General features: G+C 31.5%; 1 protein-coding gene and 3 long non-coding RNA genes across 4 annotated transcripts; 2 read left to right on the forward strand and 2 right to left on the reverse strand.

Moving 5' to 3' along the window:
• Nucleotides 1-7839: 7839 nt before the first annotated feature.
• Nucleotides 7840-11881, reverse strand: LOC129917183 (centrosome-associated protein Alms1a-like). The gene is made up of 3 exons (XM_055997573.1): nucleotides 9194-11881; nucleotides 8004-8152; nucleotides 7840-7939 (listed from the first exon to the last, which is right to left on the reverse strand). The coding sequence occupies exons 1-3, from the start codon at nucleotides 11787-11789 to the stop codon at nucleotides 7877-7879; spliced, it is 2808 nt and encodes a 935-aa protein (XP_055853548.1). The 5' UTR covers nucleotides 11790-11881; the 3' UTR covers nucleotides 7840-7876.
• A 496-nt stretch (nucleotides 11882-12377) lies between these two features.
• LOC129917184 (uncharacterized) lies at nucleotides 12378-12925 on the forward strand. Its single transcript, XR_008772598.1, has 3 exons — nucleotides 12378-12483; nucleotides 12548-12710; nucleotides 12768-12925. It is a non-coding gene; the product is annotated as an uncharacterized LOC129917184 (long non-coding RNA).
• A 2661-nt stretch (nucleotides 12926-15586) lies between these two features.
• On the reverse strand, nucleotides 15587-16345 carry LOC129917185 (uncharacterized). Its single transcript, XR_008772599.1, has 3 exons — nucleotides 15847-16345; nucleotides 15697-15757; nucleotides 15587-15636 (listed from the first exon to the last, which is right to left on the reverse strand). It is a non-coding gene; the product is annotated as an uncharacterized LOC129917185 (long non-coding RNA).
• A 226-nt stretch (nucleotides 16346-16571) lies between these two features.
• Nucleotides 16572-17169, forward strand: LOC129917186 (uncharacterized). Its single transcript, XR_008772600.1, has 3 exons — nucleotides 16572-16704; nucleotides 16769-16863; nucleotides 16923-17169. It is a non-coding gene; the product is annotated as an uncharacterized LOC129917186 (long non-coding RNA).
• Nucleotides 17170-17790: the final 621 nt, after the last annotated feature.

A 17790-nucleotide genomic window follows, 5' to 3' on the forward strand; every position in this document is an offset into this window, starting at 1 on the left:
CAAATAAAAAGTGTAAAAACCTACAACTTGAGATAAAGTCTTTTTAAAGTCATGACACTCAAATTCGATATTCGAGAAATAATTCATTAAAAATCAGAATATAAGATTTTTTAAATAATTTTGATAAGTTAGAAAAAATAAAATAACTTGACACGTATCTGTTGATTCACTGATTTACCGACGGTGAATTTAATTGTAAAAGTCTGTAATTCTTCCAAAATACACAGGAGCCAAAAACTAATTCAAATCAATAATTTGACAGATAATTGTCAAGTTATTTTGTTTATGCTCTCTTATAACATAAACATTATTTCAAATTTCAATACCTTTCGTGCTTATTTTTGGTAAATTATTCCTGTTTCTTTAAACACTACCCTTAAGAAAATAAAGCTTTTAACTGGTATAACGACGTGAATAGGTGGTCCTATGACGGGATTTTCTCCTTAAATATATTGAAAATATGTATACCAAATATGTATATCAAATCAAAATTATTTAAAAAATCTTTTATTCTGATTTTTAATGAATTATTTCTCGAATATAAAATTTGAGTGTCATGACTTTAAAAAGACTTTATCTCAAGTTGTAGGTTTTTACACTTTTTATTTGTATGTGTGGCTTTCATATATTTATAATATCTATCGATTCTAATTTCAATTTTAATTTTATCACGTTTTTCTTAGAAAATAGATTTTTGCCCTTTTCTAAATTTACCTATTGCCTTGGTTTACCCTACTCAAACTTAAAATTTTAAAAAATCCTTAAAATAAAAATTATCAAAATAAATTTCCCATGACATATTTTTTTTTTAGAACTCTTAGGCTTGCCATATAAGCAGGGACGCGTATTCAAACATACGGAAAAATAAATTTAAGGCTTGGCAACCCTATGCCTTGACAGGATATCGCTAGGCAACCCATTTGCAATTTATTTCCTTAGACACTATCTTTCAGAAAATATAGCTTTCAACTGGTATAACGACGTGAATAGGTCGTCCAATGGTGGGATCTCCTACTATAATTAAAATCTTATAAAAAAGTAGTTTTCCTATTTTTCAAATATCTCGAAAACTAGATGGCACAGGAACATATGGATTTCAGCGTTTGATAAGGAATTAATTTAGGCAGTTTATTTTATTAGAATATTTTGTATTTAGATCCACAGCCTTAACACAAATAATATTCATAGTAATTTTTTAAACTTTTTTTTTACAAATTTTGACTTTGAAATCAATTATTTCAAAAACTATTGATTGAAATGACTTGATTTAAAAATTAAAATTAAGTGTACAATTCTGGCTTTTGAAAAAAGTATCATTTGTTACTGTAAGTGTTGCCGTCGTTTTTTAATATTTTTTTTTTAATTTTGAGTCATTTTTTAGAAAATTGTGTCTGGCAAGGTGTTGCAACCATCAAAACTGTCTGGCTCTTGAGGTAACATCTTTTCATAGGTCCCCAAATAACATATATAAAATTTAGCTGGTATACTATGACGAAAGTAGTGTCCTAATTTTTGCAAGTTTAGGGGTGTCTGGCAGGGGGAAACAACCGTCATAGGTGTCTGGCAATGGACGACTAGACTTCTGAAGTTATCCTTAAGAAAATATAAAAAAATGAAGCGGTATACTTTGACGAAAGTAAGGTCCTATTTTTTACACCTTTAGTACCGTTTACCTGCCAAAGCAACCACAACCCAGAACTAAAAAGTCCCTGGTCGTTCTCACCTCTATGGGGGGTATGCACAGACAAACTTTCAGCTGGTATAAAATAACGAAGGTCTGGCCGTCGTGGGCTCTTAGTCTATTAAGATTGTAAGATATTAAAATATTATTATTATTATTTTTATTTATTTATTTAAAACCAAAAAAATCAACATACGACCTTTACAGATCATCAAAGAGGCCACTAAGTCAAATAATTCTTAGTTTGATAAGAAATAGATAACAATATAAATAAAACTATTTTGATATTATTTTGTGTTAATCTTACATATTTGTAATTTTCTTGCTTTCTCTCAATCAAACACATTCATCGTATCATAGCAACTGTATAAAATTCATAGTAAACATAAATAAATAAGAATAATTATCAACAACAAAAATTCAATAAAGAGGTAATAAAATTCCATACTATGTCAACCATAATCTGTACATTGTAAATTGAGACCATCTTTTTTTTAAACAGGAAAGGACTTTGAAAGTTTTTTGATAAGATCTGTCAGATATTTCTAAAAATTAGTTGAACAAAAACTGTACGATTTTGTGAAGGACAAATTAAATAATTGTATTTTTAAGTTTTAACACTTAAAACATGAAAATCCGACCAATGTAGCTCAAAATATCACAAGCCCTTCATGCCAATTTATCGTAAGCGCTAAAAAAATTCATGTGCTACGAACAACATTTAATTGCATTTTCTTTTCAAAGCTGAGAAATACTTGCAAACATTTACTTAAAAACATCCAATTCAAAAAATGAATTTTACATACAAATTTTCCTATTCTTCTTTAAACTATTGTTTCATAATGACATTATTTACAGGAGCATATTTTACTAGTAAGTTTTTTTTCATTTTTATTCCGTCCGCAAAATTATGAAAATTAAAAAAGTTAACCTGGGATACATTTTTGAGAGAATTTTCATGGGAGCTCAAATTTAGCTCGATATATGCCTACTAGGCTAGTGATTAGCTTTTTTTATAAACAATTTAGGTAGTTCAGATTTTGAAGAGTTTCATGTTCGCAAAACCGGATCAAGGAAATTATAAAATTTTCATGCAGAAGTAATTTTGAATTCTTATTGGTTTCAGCATGGCTCTCTGTTAGTCGTTAATCAGGCATATTTAAAAATTTGAAAAGATAATCTGCCTGTGGTTTCAGCTTATTATTTATAAACGTTGTTTGACATTAAACGTGTAAAGAACGACTTTTTGAAAAATATGAAAAAAATGGTTTTCTTTGTCGAGCTGAAACTCAAAAATTAAAACAGTTAAAAATCTGAAAAAAATCCAGATAATAGCTACAACTATAAGGTTTAAGTCTGTAAAGAATTCAAAATTGATCGGAAAAGGTAAAAATCCCCATGTTATTCCCATAAGAAACTTCACCGCTTGAAGGCACGAGTTAGAATTAAGTTAGTGACTTGAAACTTGGGGAATATTTTATTTTTATTTATTCTTGGGAGCATAAAAATTCCAACTTTTTTTTAATAACGACCACCCAAAATGGATACCTGCTCTAAAACCGGATTGAAACTCATCACTCCAGCATGTCTCTAGATATAATTTATGAGTTCTAGTACACGCTTGTCAGTATAATGTGTTAAATTGAATTTTTTTTTTGCTAGGTTGATACTCCTGTACAACTCGTACAATGCAATGTTATATCATTAAATTATTTAACATTTTGGATATTCATTTTGCCCAAGCTATACAAAATTTTGCCAAAAATTATAACAAAATCGACAAAATTACCGAGCTATAATTGAAACAACTTGATTTAGTAAGACAATTTAGCAATTGATAGTTTCGGTTCAAATTAACAAGATTTGCAAGAGATTTCACTCCTGAAATCAAAGAGACCACAACCAGTTCAGCTAATATATTTCAAAATTTCACATTTTCAACGAGTGGCAACCATGACCAATACCTTAACTGAAATGCAAATCTTACTTCTGTGGATTGAGAGTGGTATTGCGGATTTCTGGTTAAGTTACACGTGAGCAAACAATGACACCCAAATCATTAATGAAACAAAAACATATTTCTAAAGTATTAGTGTACAACAGGTAGGTATTAAAAAAAAAAGATACTAAATACTCGTCGTTACTCGCAAGTAAAAAAATATGTGAGAGAATATTTTGTTTAAAATTAATTTGAGCGAACAAACAAATTCAATGCCAGAGTTTCAGTTTGTTTGTTGTTGTTGCGAAACGTGAAAGCCACCATCATCGTTTCGTCTCTGATTCGTGTGATGATGGTTTTTTATTTGCTGAGTCGACTCTCATTCTTTATCGAAAAAATAACATTGCGTATAGATATCCGTCACACACACACAAATACACAATCAACACAAATACCAATTCAAAAACTGAATTTCAATTCCATTCTGAAATTCAAATTCCAATTCCATTTAATTTCCCAAACAATAAGATTATTCAAATTTTCTCTGATTGGAATTGGAGTTTGGTACGTTGCGCTATGTTGGTATTTTGGATGGTATTTCCGCTATTGGTGGAATTTGAGCGGTACTGTACTTGGTACTGATGCAGGGTGACTAATAATATTTTTTTGATTTGGAGCCATGCTGATTTAATGTGTTTGGCAAAATTTAAATTTAGATTTAATTGATTGTCGGAATTTGCTTTTTGAAGCATTTTTTATTTTAATTGGATGGCTTGATTTGGTGATTTTTTGTATTAAGTTAACGACTGGTGATAGTTCCAGTAAAATTGGGTATTAAAAACTGAAAACATCGGGCAACTGATTTAATGATTGTTTTATATAGCACTTTTTATTTATTTTTTAGAGTTTTTTTTTTGCTAATTAATTTTATTTTTATTAATCATATGCAATAATTGTGAGTCACTTTTTTGAAACATCACTCTTTTTCCAAGTATTCTGTTAAATTTCCTGTAATACCACAGGTAATTTTTGTACATTATTATGAAACAAAAACAGGTAAAGCTGAAAAAGGACAAAAAATATGACCAGTTTTGAAAAAAAAAACTTTAAGATTAAGTAAACAGAAATGTTGTATTTTTTCACTCGGGCCTAATACTATGGTCCGGTACTGTACAAAATTTATTTCGATCAAAATTGTTGTTTGCAAATTTTTAATATTTTTGATGTGAGGTAAAAATGATGGAAATATTTAATTAACTGCAACTTACACATACATTTTTTTCCCCAAGAGGTCTACATTGGGCAGAAATCGTTAAACCGTTTTTCAACCCATCACTCTATCGATCATCTGTTTGGTTCTAATCTATTTTTCCTCATTGATCCTAAATTTGCTCATCACTATTTGTTTGTAAATATTTTTGAAAATATTGTTTGGCATTGAACTCAAGTTTCTTCAAAAAATTCACACAAAAAACAATATGAAAATCATTTTTCTCTTCGTTTTTGAACGGATTTTTGTTGACGTTTTTTTCATATCCTATCTATTCTTGTTTAGTTTTTTTTTTTTAACATTTTATATTTAAAATCTTTGTATCAGTTCTTTAGTATGATTGATCAATTTACTATGTATTTACTATTTACTATTAAAACATTCTATGATTTTCGAAATAAAATTTTTATATCCAAAAAGTAACACTTGAATAGTTGTAGTTGCAAGTTGCAAAACAAAACAAAAAATAGAATTCCATTCCATTTGTTTATAAAAATTAAAGCAAAAATCTAAAATCTATGAAATTTCTTTCTTTAAATTAGCAAAAATAAAGTCAATTTTCCAACACCAACCATTTTCTATTTGGGCATACCATAGACCAAATTTAATCAATATCGCTTGAGCCGGTCCCGACATCATAAACATAAATATTTTGGAGTAGCACCCTTAAGATGTTGTTGTTGTTCAAACATTATAATGGAATTGACGGAAAACAGCAGCCTGACTGCAAGTATGGAAACATACGAAAATTGAAACTTAGGTATAGCCGGTATGTCATTATAAGGTTTTAAAATTTTTCCTTGGCGAGTCCGGCACACTGGGAGGTATGGATACCTCCTTATGGTGCGTAACGCATTCCTCCACAGTAAAAAAAAGTGTTGTGTAGTCCAGTGAACTTTTCCTTTTGTCCGATATACACAGTGTGTATTACACACATCTGCTTTCTTTAGCCTTATGGAGTGCTCACGGCCATAGTTCACCAACATTGTTAAACTTAACGAAAGCTTCTACCATAAAACTAAAACATAATTGTTGCCTATCATAAAAACGTACCCATTCTAGTAACTTTTGGTGGAAATGCCAAAAACGTACATACCTTCAAAGAAATATGACTAAAATCCATCTGTTGGTTTGTTTTTCATATAACCACTCTTCATTACACTCTTTAAAGTTAAATGCAAGCGTAAAATAGCGAAATTAATAATTATCTTATTTGCCCAAGAATGTTCCAATTTTTCATTTGGAGGCTATTAAAATGCTGTGCACATTTTATAGTTTCAATGAAGGCAAAAACTATAACCCTTAACTCATATAACTTCACTTTTTCGTTCCATTTCATTATTTTCAAAATATTTTCAAATAATTTTAGCGTATTTCCCAATGCCTTTGGCTATTGTGCATTTTCCGTGGTCCATAATAATAGCTCTTAGCTCATATTTGGTCAAAATACACAAATAATTTAATTTTGTATTTCCATCATTTTTACCTTCAGCCTAGTAACGCAAATAAAACAGTATTTTTTAAAGGGATGAAAAAAAAAAAGGAACTAGTAGCCGCTTCCGCGAACCCCATGCGAACAAGCCCTTACACGACGAATATATGGCGATTGGCGAGCACGAGCAAGTCCGGCGAGCATGTTTGTCGTTTAGGGCCAGCTCCAAGTTTGTGGTTCTATTCGTGTGACGAGTAGTTTATTTGTTCGAATGCAAATATTGAAAAAAAAAAAAAATAGAAAATAAGAACTTCGAAAGTACTTAAAAAATATCAAAAACCAAGGCTAATAAAATCCTTGCCAGCATAAAGTCTCCATATTCCCTATCTCCTCTGCTACCGCTTTAAAGGAGGATTAAAATAAAGCGTTGAAATTATTTTGAGCCGCGTAGTAAAATTTTCAAAAAAAAAGTCAAGCAAATTTTCTTATTTTTTTCATTCCAGGATAAAAAAAACAACAATTATTAGAGGGGGCACACTACAAACTGTCTATCGGCCGAAAGTTAAGTCAGTCTCTTAATCAGTGTGAAAATGTATTAAAGCGCGAACACTACAACGATTGATATTGAATCCTAAGCGGGCTTAGGATTCAATATTATAAGAAAAAGGTCACGAAGATAGAAATTACTACAACGATTGAGTTTCGGCCAATCAAAAAGTTTGTTTGATCGAAAAAAAGTTTGTTTTGCTACAAAATTGCCTTCAAACTAAAATATTTCTTACCTAACCGACTATTTAGTCAGCTGCCTGTGCGCACACAAGGAACCCAACCCGACTTAACTATCGGGCGAAAGAAAGCCTGTACTGTGCGGAAACAAAATTCCAAAATATTTCTAACAATCGTCAAAAGAAAGAAAAATCACAATTTAAGGACTCTATTTTGTTAAATGATTATCGTTGAAATTACTTCGTTATGGTTTAAATGTGATTTTGTATAACGATATTCATATAATTTCAGCGGTATTTATTTAATATTCTGTACGACTGCCATTTACCGATCTTTGATTATAGAATCAACTCGTTTTCATAGCTTCTACCTTTAAAACAGGCTGCATTACGAAACTAACAACCTTTGACCCCCAAAACCTAGAAATTGGGAAAGAAGATGTTATTACCTTTAATCTTTTAACTCTATAAGAAGCACATATCACTTTTTCTACACCAATCGTGCCAGGATGCGGACGGGAAAATCTGAAATTTTCTTTAACTCGATGAGTAAAGCGTTTCTGTAGTGGAATCTCTTCTAATTTCTGTATTAAGATGAATTTGGTTTAATCAAATTTTTAAACCCCAAAACCACCTTATTCATACCCAACATAAAAACCTGGTTATAGCATGGAGAAAATAATGGACAATAATCTGAAAAGTTGTACTTACTTTGCGAATTCTTGAATTTTCTTTTAAAAATATATTTTATTATGTATGTATATCTCGTGTATCAAAATACATAACTACAAACTAACTAATCTCTAGAACTCCCACGTTTTCACTTCATTCATATAACAGTGCGACTATTTTCAAGTGAGAGTTTTCCATTATGAACCATGCGCTGCAATTTCTATAAAGAAAAATCAAAACAAATAAAATACCCTTCTTCGTTTTCTATCAAATTCCACACAAACCTTATTAAAAATATTTGTAATTACTCTCGTAGTCTTCTTCCTTCGTTCCAATTTCTCACGCTCTTGTTTAGCAACTACTTCTGGTAATTTACAATAACGTTTCTTTGTCATTCCTTTCATCTCTCTACTTGGACAGATTCTTACTTGTTCTGAAAATAAAATAAAATAAAATAAAATAAAATAAAATAAAATAAAATAAAATAAAATAAAATACAATAAAATAAAATAAAATAAAATAAAATAAAATAAAATAAAATAAAATAAAATAAAATAAAATAAAATAAAATAAAATAAAATAAAATAAAATAAAATACAATACAATACAATACAATAAAATAAAATAAAATAAAATAAAATAAAATAAAATAAAATAAAATAAAATAAAATAAAATAAAATAAAATAAAATATAATAAAATAAAATAAAATAAAATAAAATAAAATAAAATAAAATAAAATAAAATAAAATAAAATAAAATAAAATAAAATAAAATGAAATAAAATAAAATAAAATAAAATAAAATAAAATAAAATAAAATACAATAAAATAAAATAAAATAAAATAAAATAAAATAAAATAAAATAAAATAAAATAAAATAAAATAAAATAAAATAAAATGAAATAAAATAAAATAAAATACAATAAAATAAAATAAAATAAAATAAAATAAAATAAAATAAAATAAAATAAAATAAAATAAAATAAAATAAAATAAAATAAAATAAAATAAAATAAAATAAAATAAAATAAAATAAAATAAAATAAAATAAAATAAAATAAAATAAAATAAAATAAAATAAAATAAAATAAAATAAAATAAAATACAATTAAATAAAATAAAATAAAATAAAATAAAACAAAACAAAACAAAATAAAATAAAATAAAATAAAATAAAATAAAATAAAATAAAATAGAATAAAATAAAATAAAATAAAATAATATAATATAAAACAAAATAAAGTAAATAATATTATTATTATTATTAATTACAATATAAATTAATTTACAATTCGTCGGCGTAAAGCAAAATTGTTCTAAGTACATAGGATTTCCTAAGGACTTAGAACAATTTTGCTTTACGCCGACGAATTGTAATTAAATTTACAGCACTAACTACCAGAAGCTTTTGGCTGGATAAAATAAAATAAAATATTATCTTCTCTCAATTATGCTTTTATGACCAAGCTTACTTATCGGAGGCGGAGGAAGTTCCCCAAGTTTCCTCGAAATCGATGAAACACTCGAACTATCTGCAATCTCTCTAATTCTTGCTTCTCTCTCCTGCCGCAAAGCATGCAATTTCTTCAAAATTTCTCGACGTTCATTTGCCTTTGAACAGAAATCTGGCATCTTCATTTCGAGGCGTTTCTGCAATGAAACTCCATCCTCTGTAATTTTATTCCCCTGTCCATCAGAAGTCTCATTAAAACGAATCACATAAGCTAGAGCCTTCGGTTTAACTTGAACTGTCTGATGGAATGACTTCCCAGACACCCGAACTGTCGGTCTGGGACAAGAGCATTTACACTCTTTCCCACAAGTGCAAATGCACCTGCATCTTGGACCAAAGATAGGATCACTCTTAATGACCGAATAGGAAGTCTGAATTGCCACCCCTTCAATACTATCACAACCATTACTGTCATATTGATGAGTTGTCGTCGAAGTGGATGTACTCTCAACAATTGGAATAGACATCTCAGACGACATACAAAATGCTGATGATGCCACCGAAGTGTAAGACGGGTTTCTTGTGAAAATCGGTTTGCCACAAATTCGTGGCTCTGAATAGTGCTCAGCTGACATTGTGTGCTTCTTCTTCTCGTAACTATCCATAAATTGCTTTTGCAGATGATCTGCAAACGCTCCAACACTCTCCCGCTCTGTACTGGGACTACTACTTGGTGTCTCCAGCTTCGAACGATGATTGTTTTTGAGGGAATTTGAAGATGAGACAAGATCTCCTTCGTTAATAGTCTTATATGACACTTTTTCGGGATGCTTCTTCTCGGCAGTGGGTTCATCATAAATAACCACATTCTGAGAAGTCCTTCGAACTGTCGTCCTCTTATATTGATCCTCTTCATTAACTAAATCCTCAGCTGTTTCCTCATAAATAATCTCTGACTTCCCTCTGGAAGACTTAATAGTCGACGATGATGATTGAGATCGACTTCTTGAAGGACAATCTTGTAGTATAAGATTCTTAAGTCCTTCCAAACGATTGATTTCCATTTCAATCCAAGAAAGTTGTTTGGAACGTTCACTTGCATGAACTGAAGTCATAGTCTGTGACTTTTGTTTTAATTTCTTTTCATAATCTTTCTCAGAACGAGTCAATGGATGTAACCATTCTCTCATTGTAACAGGTTCCTCAAGCGACGGCGAGGATTGAGGTGGATTCTGGTCTTCCTCCACTTTTGGAAGCTCCTCTGTTTGAGTTTCTTCACTCATTTGTTCGACAGAAACTTTATTTGGAATTGCAATTTTCTGTTTTTGATCTTCTTCGACCAGCGGAGGAGAATTACTATTATTTAACGATCGAATGCTAAATGCACTTGACACAGATGATGACCCACCAGAAGAGGCATCATCCGATTGTTTTGTGATTTTCTCAAAAATCTTTTTTGCAAGATTCTTTTTTTGCATAGAAGTGAGATTTTTCGCATCTATCAAAGAACAGAGAAGTTTGATTCCCAAGTCGACTTCAGTTTTGGAGGAACGATTTGTTGTTCTTTTTGTCAGTTGGTCTTTGTCTTTGACTGAGTCGGGGGGAGTCGACGAATGGGATTTGTTTGTACTCTTCTCGCTAAGAATGCTTCGTCTTGTCGATGAGAGTGACGACGACTTTTGTGATGATTCACTTTGTCGTCGTTTGTCGCCCCCAGAAACATATTCAAAGCTTGATTGCGTAGCAAAACTCTCAGCACGAGAGGAGAGATTTGCTTGAGTTTCTTGGGTTTTTAACTGAGAATAAGTCTCAGGAACTTTAGTTCTATCAAAACTTGTTTGACAAGAATGATTTGTTCTAGTTTTGACCAAAACGTTTGTCTTGGTCTTGTCCAAAGTCGTTTGACAAGATTTGTCAGTATTTGGAACAACTTTGGGAGTGCTTTGTGGCAACTCCATGAATTCTTGGGTATTTAGACTATTCGAACGGGAGGAATATTTTTTTCCTAGATTTTCTAAAGTTTGGCGCCATTTTTCTCGGCGAGATTCAGCACTCAAAGAATGAGTGGAAATTGGTTTCAACTCATCAGATCTTTGATGGGGAATGTTAGGAACTGAAGGACTTTCACTGAAAAGTTCCTTCAGCACCGATCTTTCCAGGGAACTTAGATTCCCTGTAGAATTGGCTTTTTTATAACCCACATCACCCAAAGAGTCCCATTCAAGTTTTTTGTCAATTTTTGTTACAGAATCTGGGACTTGAAAGATTGTTTCTGTAACTTTTGGAGGAGTTCGTGGTTCTGAGGGGATTTTATTGGCTTCCTGACCAATATTCTCTTTATTAAGTTCATTTACATTTTCACATGGTTGTAAAGCAATAATTAATTCTTCTTTTACCAAATTACTATTTTCATCACTTTCTGATGATGATTTTGTTAATAGTGGACATGGACAAGAGTTGCTACTACTATTGCCACTTGTACTGCTGTGAGTGAATCTCATAAATTTCTCAATATCACGATCTTTTGCATATTTTAAATAATAATCGATTATTTTATTGTTAACACTTTTTGATTTAACAAATTTGGAGCAAGATGGAAAGTCAGAGGAGGACATTTTGTCGGTTTTTTTTGATTTAAATGAATTTTTGAAAAAAATGCAAACAGGAGCGACTTTTCCTTGGAGCGATTTTGGTAAATTTGACGTTTTGTTTCTTTGCAAAAATATAGCAACAGTTTTTTTTTGTTTGTTTAGTTTTTTTCTTAGAGCCGCTGTATGGAAAGAGTATTGTGGTGCCATCTAGAAGTGAGGAATACTTGTGGGATGTGTTTAAAGAGAATGGACGAAATTGTTTCGTTAAATTACGTAAATTATTTTGAAAATTGGCGCTAATAATTTTCAAAACATTTAAGGCCAGTTTATTCAAAGTGGGTAATCTGGAATTTGACTATCACGGATTCCTCTTGATTCAAAAATAAGGATTGCTGATAATCAAATAGTCACTTGTTCAAATGGCTATTTTTCAAAATGTTGGGAAATCGATTTTTATGCTAGCCGAGCCAAAATGAATCCCATACAAATTATCGATAAAGCCTTATAGCCTGTTTTCACTACACCCCAAATGAGGTAATTTAGCAAATTAGCAAAAAAGTGTTTTCACTACAAATTATCTCATTTGGACTGACAAGAAGTGTCAACACTCAAATTTGAATTTGACGTGTCAGGCATATGTTGACGATTGACACATTTAAATGTTTAATTAATCAAAGAATTAATAAAATGGAATAATCCAAAGAGGTTCTGGATAAAGGTTTGTACTTTCTCTAATAACTATATAAAATATGTTTATCATTTATATGCATATAAACTTCCAGCCTTTTCTTCTTCATTATTCTGACTTTCTGAGCATTTGCAATCTCGCTGTCGAAGGGAAAGAGAAATCATTACCTACCCAACATTTGGTAATTGTGGCATTATACCGTTTACCCAACCTCGGACATGATTATGGAGCATGTTGATGCAGATCCTCTTGCAAAGGTGAGTTTGGAATGGAAAATATGTAAGACTCAGTCTAATCTTTGTCTTACTATTCAGCTCGTGACAGCATTAACCAACATCAAACCAGAAAACAAAATGATGCCGTCCCGCTGCTCCAAAACTTTGGCAAAGATCATCAATGCCAGTCAGGACAGACTTTCCTTGGTTATTGGGCTCGATTCCCGCAAGACCAGAAAACACTTTTAAACTTTGAATGCTCCTATTTTAATGAATAAAAACAAAAACAATTTTTTCGTATTTTTTTTTACTTATAATTAACTTTTTCTCTTTTGGACAAAAAACTATTCAACTAAGTTCCAAATCTTAATGTTTCTATCGTCACTACACGACAGCAATTGGCCAGCTACTGAAGGATTCCATTTCACACAGTTGACGTCTTGCAGATACGCTTTGTTCACAGCAGTGACCAGCAAAAATGTTGGTCGTTCTTTGATGAACCTTCGTCTTCCTTGAAAATGTAGATGTAATCATCCACACGACGTTGCTTCCCCGGTCTGATGGCACCAACTTATGTCATAAACCGCTCGTGTGTGTTCCCCAGAAATGGTGCACACGGTTTCGTTGTCAGGTGTATGGACGTCCTTCGTTGCCAGGCAGGTATGCCAGCCGGATCTGGATGGTTTTGTCATCGGAGTAGGAAGCCAGTCGTATACCGAGAGTTATAGAAAAGAGTGTTATTCGTAGCCTTCAAACAAAAGTTGAGAATTTCTTGTTTCATCCTGTAAATTAATATATAAAAAGGATAAATATTAGGTATATTGAGAGAGAAAATTTGCATTTATATTCTTACATCAATTTTTGCTTAGGTTGAATCATTTGCCAAACCACAGTTTTCTTCAATTTCTTCAAAAAATTGAATTATAAGAACTTTTATTTACCGACGCGACACAAAATATACACAATTTAATTTTACCGCTATGTGCTATGTTTTTTTTTTTATTTTTTTTAGATTGACGTTTGGTAAAAATTCATAATTGTGACCTATTCACAATGAAATTTTATGAGCGTTCAGGCGATTTGACTTAATTTCCTAGCTAATTTCGTTGAAATGAGATGATAATTATCTCATTTCAAATTTGAAATTTGTATGGGAAATCATCTCATTTCGAACCTCATTTGGCAAATTTGATCGAAATCATCTCATTTGCTCTAGTGAAAACAGGCTATTAGTGCCTGGCTACACGGTGATTTTTCAATCGCCTAAGCAGTGAGTTTGTAGGCAAGAGGGATGAGGAGTGAAGGGGGAAGATGCTCACGAAGAGAATTGAATTTTCTGAGGGTAGTACAGTTCCATTGCTAAATTGTTCCTCTTTTTGAAGTTTGTTTCTAGAAAATGTAAAAGTGGAACGTGATTGGGCACAACAGTGTGTAGCCACCGCATGTGATTTTTCAATCGATTGAAAAATCACTGTGTAGCCATGCACTTAAGTCTAGTACGCTGTTATTGATGCGAAAAGGAATTTTGCATACAAAATTTAGTTAACGAAATCTTGAACGAAAAATTTCGTTTTTGCTTTGCGTTTTTCAGTACGCAGCTCTAGGGAAAAATTGGAGAGTTTTCACTTAATTCCCAACTAACATTTGAGCTTTGGTAAAGGTATTACAGAAGCTACATTTCAGCTTCTTATTAAACTTTGGTAAAATTGTTGGGCATGGAAAAAGGAGAACGTTATACAAGTTATACAAGTTTGACCCTTTATAAGAATGTACTTAAAAGCTTAAACGAAGCTTTGAGATTTGACAGATAGCTTCAGAAGAGCTTGTATAGCTCTTTAATACATGTCTTATCGAAATTAAAAAAAAAAAACTATACAAAAACAAAAAAGAATTTTCTTTTTTAATTGGTTTTGATTTGATTTTAAATTATGAATTTCATCTTTTAATCTGAAATTATATCGTCGGCACAAAGCCAAAACAGCGAATCTGCATTTTTTGACATATTCACTTTAATGGGTCATGAACCTTGTTATCGGTTTCTCTATTCACTGCATCGGCCCCAGTCCTCCATCTGTTGCCTAAAGCCTGGTACGCTGCTCGCGCTAAATTTTAGCTCCCATACAAATTATCGAAAATTTTTAGCCGAGATAAAATGGATCCCATACAAGTTATCGATAACTTGTATGGGAATTTTATCTCAGCTAAAATTTAGCGCGAGCAGCGTACCAGGCTTAAAAGCCTAAAATATCAATTTTCGTTGCACGAGTTTTCCATACGATTGCATGAGTTTCCAAAACTTTAAAGCCGTTTTTCTCAAAACTACAATTTTGCAGATTCGTGGATTTGGCGTTGTGCCCACGATATATAAAGGCTTAACCACATACACCACTTTTTGAAAAAGTATAAAAGTGAAAATTTTTTTTCTGGCTAGCCCAATTTTTTTTGTGAAAAAGAGTATATAAATTTGTTTTTAAACCAAAAAATAAGCTTTCTGCCTCATTTTTTTTTATTTTCCAACCCGAAAAACTATACACAAATGCGTTTGAAAATTTTCACTTTTGTACTTTTTCACTTTTTGAGTCAATAGGTGTGTTTTTTATTACCACCGGGCTTAACTGGACAAATAAAACGCAGTCGGGGCTAAGCAATTTACATGTTAAATACAACAACACCTTAGCCCCGTGGGCTTACTTGTTTAGCCCGGAGATTTCTTTTTGAACAGTTTTAAATCTGTGCTACAAAACTAATTTTTTCAAAAATTGTTTAGAATTTGTTTAAAAACGTGAAAACTCACTTTTGGAATGACAAAATGTATTTAACTACCCTGCAAACCAAACCTCAGTAGTTTAGGGGAAAATACAACCACCAACAAAGCTTATTTTGAGGATGTATGTGTTTCCTTATTTACCAAAATCTCTCCCCTTGTTACGGACGCCTGGGGAACTGGTCCATCCGATGCAATCATGACCTAGAATGGGAAAAGGAATCAATGAAAATTGCAAAAGCAACAAATGTAAACAAAACTTACCATTCTTTTTCCTTGGTGAAATCCCTGAAGGAGGTTCCCTCGGTGACAGTCGCGATCATCGCTGAAAATATAAAAAGAATTTTTAGTAATGAAAAATAGAGCTAAAAAGGAAATATCGAAATAAAAACAGATTAAGAATTTATTGTTTACCACGAAATTTAAATGAATGAGAATGACAGATTGACAGCGATAAGAAAATAAAAGATTCATAGGTATACGTATACATGTAGGATCGAGTTGACAGTACGGTAGATCGAGTTTAACTTTTCCCTTCAAGCAAACGAGTCCGACCTCGGTCCGAATCGGTTCCGAAGTGAGTCCGACCTCGACTACGAAACGGGTCCCATAGCGGCTCAAATTAGTATGGAAATATATATGCCATGATGGGTATTCGGTGTTTCTTCGTATAAGAAATAATCTTAAATCGGTTTTCATGTTACGATTACAAACTTTTACACATTTACACGTGTTTGTTTTTATAATTGATTTCGTTACCCGTTGTTTTAGTAAATTCATGTCGTGATCGGTTCTTTTTGTCGAATAATGTTCCCATCGTATTTTGTGTCAACGATCGATGGTCAATTAAAAAGGGACCAATGCAGTTGCACCTTAATACTGGTAGGCCACCTGTGGGTGAAAGGTTACAGGCAATTATTTTTTTTTTGAATTATATATGAATATGGTACCTCCCTTACTACGAATTTGGAAGAAGAAAGGAAAATGACACAAATTATGATTTTTATACACACACACTGATCAAAGAAAGGAAAAGAACATAAATACATGTAGATTTTTTTTGTATCTTCGTACAATATTTGTTGTTGTTTTTATTGAGAGATGTGGATCGGATGATCTTATGCAGTTAGAGGAAAATCATCCGAGTATTTTTTTTTATGCATAGCTTACCTTCCTGTCTTATGATATGAGACATAATTTTTGTTGTGACTGAAATTCTTGACATTTCTCAACAGTTCGTGGTACCATACGCTGCAGCGGCGAAAATTAAAAGTGTGTAATTGTAACTCAGTAAAAATTATTAAATGTACATTTTTTGTGTTTTTTTTTGTTTTAGAATGGTAAATTGAGAAAGTGTTTTAGGAATATTCCCGATTATTTTTGAAATCCTGAAGGAAAAATAAAATTCATAATGATGAAAACATAAAAGTGGTGAGTTAGTTTTGGAAGTTTTTTTAATAGAAAAATTAGTATAGCCGTTAATATCTTAGGTGAATTTCCGGCGGTCCAGTTAGAAATTTGAGTGCTGGGCCGCTGTAATATTTTATGGATGTTTTTTTTTAATGTTCCTGCTCACGAGGTTCCACTTCCAACTTGCTGATTTGTATTCTAATTGCAATTTGTCATTGGCTAACCCACCGACTACGGGCCTTATATCGGTCAGGGTTTTTAATGATATATTGAGCCAGAACAAGGAGTGAAAATTACCCTATTCTTTGGAAAGTATAGGCTCTGAACCCGAACCCCCAAATATCGGGAGCTCCGCCCCCCGATAAATAAGCTGGGAACCTAACAGAAATCAAAATGTCCGTGAGTCTTAGATCATAAAATTTGACAAATAAAATACAAGAAATAAACAAAAGGGAACAAGTTAAAACATCGGAAAAGTAAAAGATTACCAAAATGAAAAGAAGAAAAAAATTTAAAGCTGCAAATAGAAAACGAAATTATGTGTTTGTGATTGTCCGTTATTTATTTAAAACATTTTTTTTTTTTGTGCGTCAAAGTTTAAATTTATTTATTATTTATTTATTTTTTTAATTTCCCAAATTTAATTATTATGTAAGTGATAAAAACCATTTTTGAAGGGGTCAACGCGAAATTTTCGTTTTTGGGTATCCTAGGGTGAAATATACCTCCAAAGAGCTCTCTAGGGGTAGGCTATCCAGGATCGTTTTTTTTTGTCAAAGCTAAATTTATTACCGAAAAGGGTAACAGTGTCTTTTTTTTGGATAATAACTCGACTCCGAGGAAGGGTTTTTAATCGCCTTTGTTTTTTTTTCTAATATTCTTTTTTTAGTTAAATTGTCCTGTAAATTTCGAGTGATAAATTTGATTCGATTTTTTTTTGTAGTTAAA

This window comes from Episyrphus balteatus, chromosome 3, assembly GCF_945859705.1.
Source record: "Episyrphus balteatus chromosome 3, idEpiBalt1.1, whole genome shotgun sequence".
NCBI classification, from domain to species: domain Eukaryota; kingdom Metazoa; phylum Arthropoda; class Insecta; order Diptera; family Syrphidae; genus Episyrphus; species Episyrphus balteatus.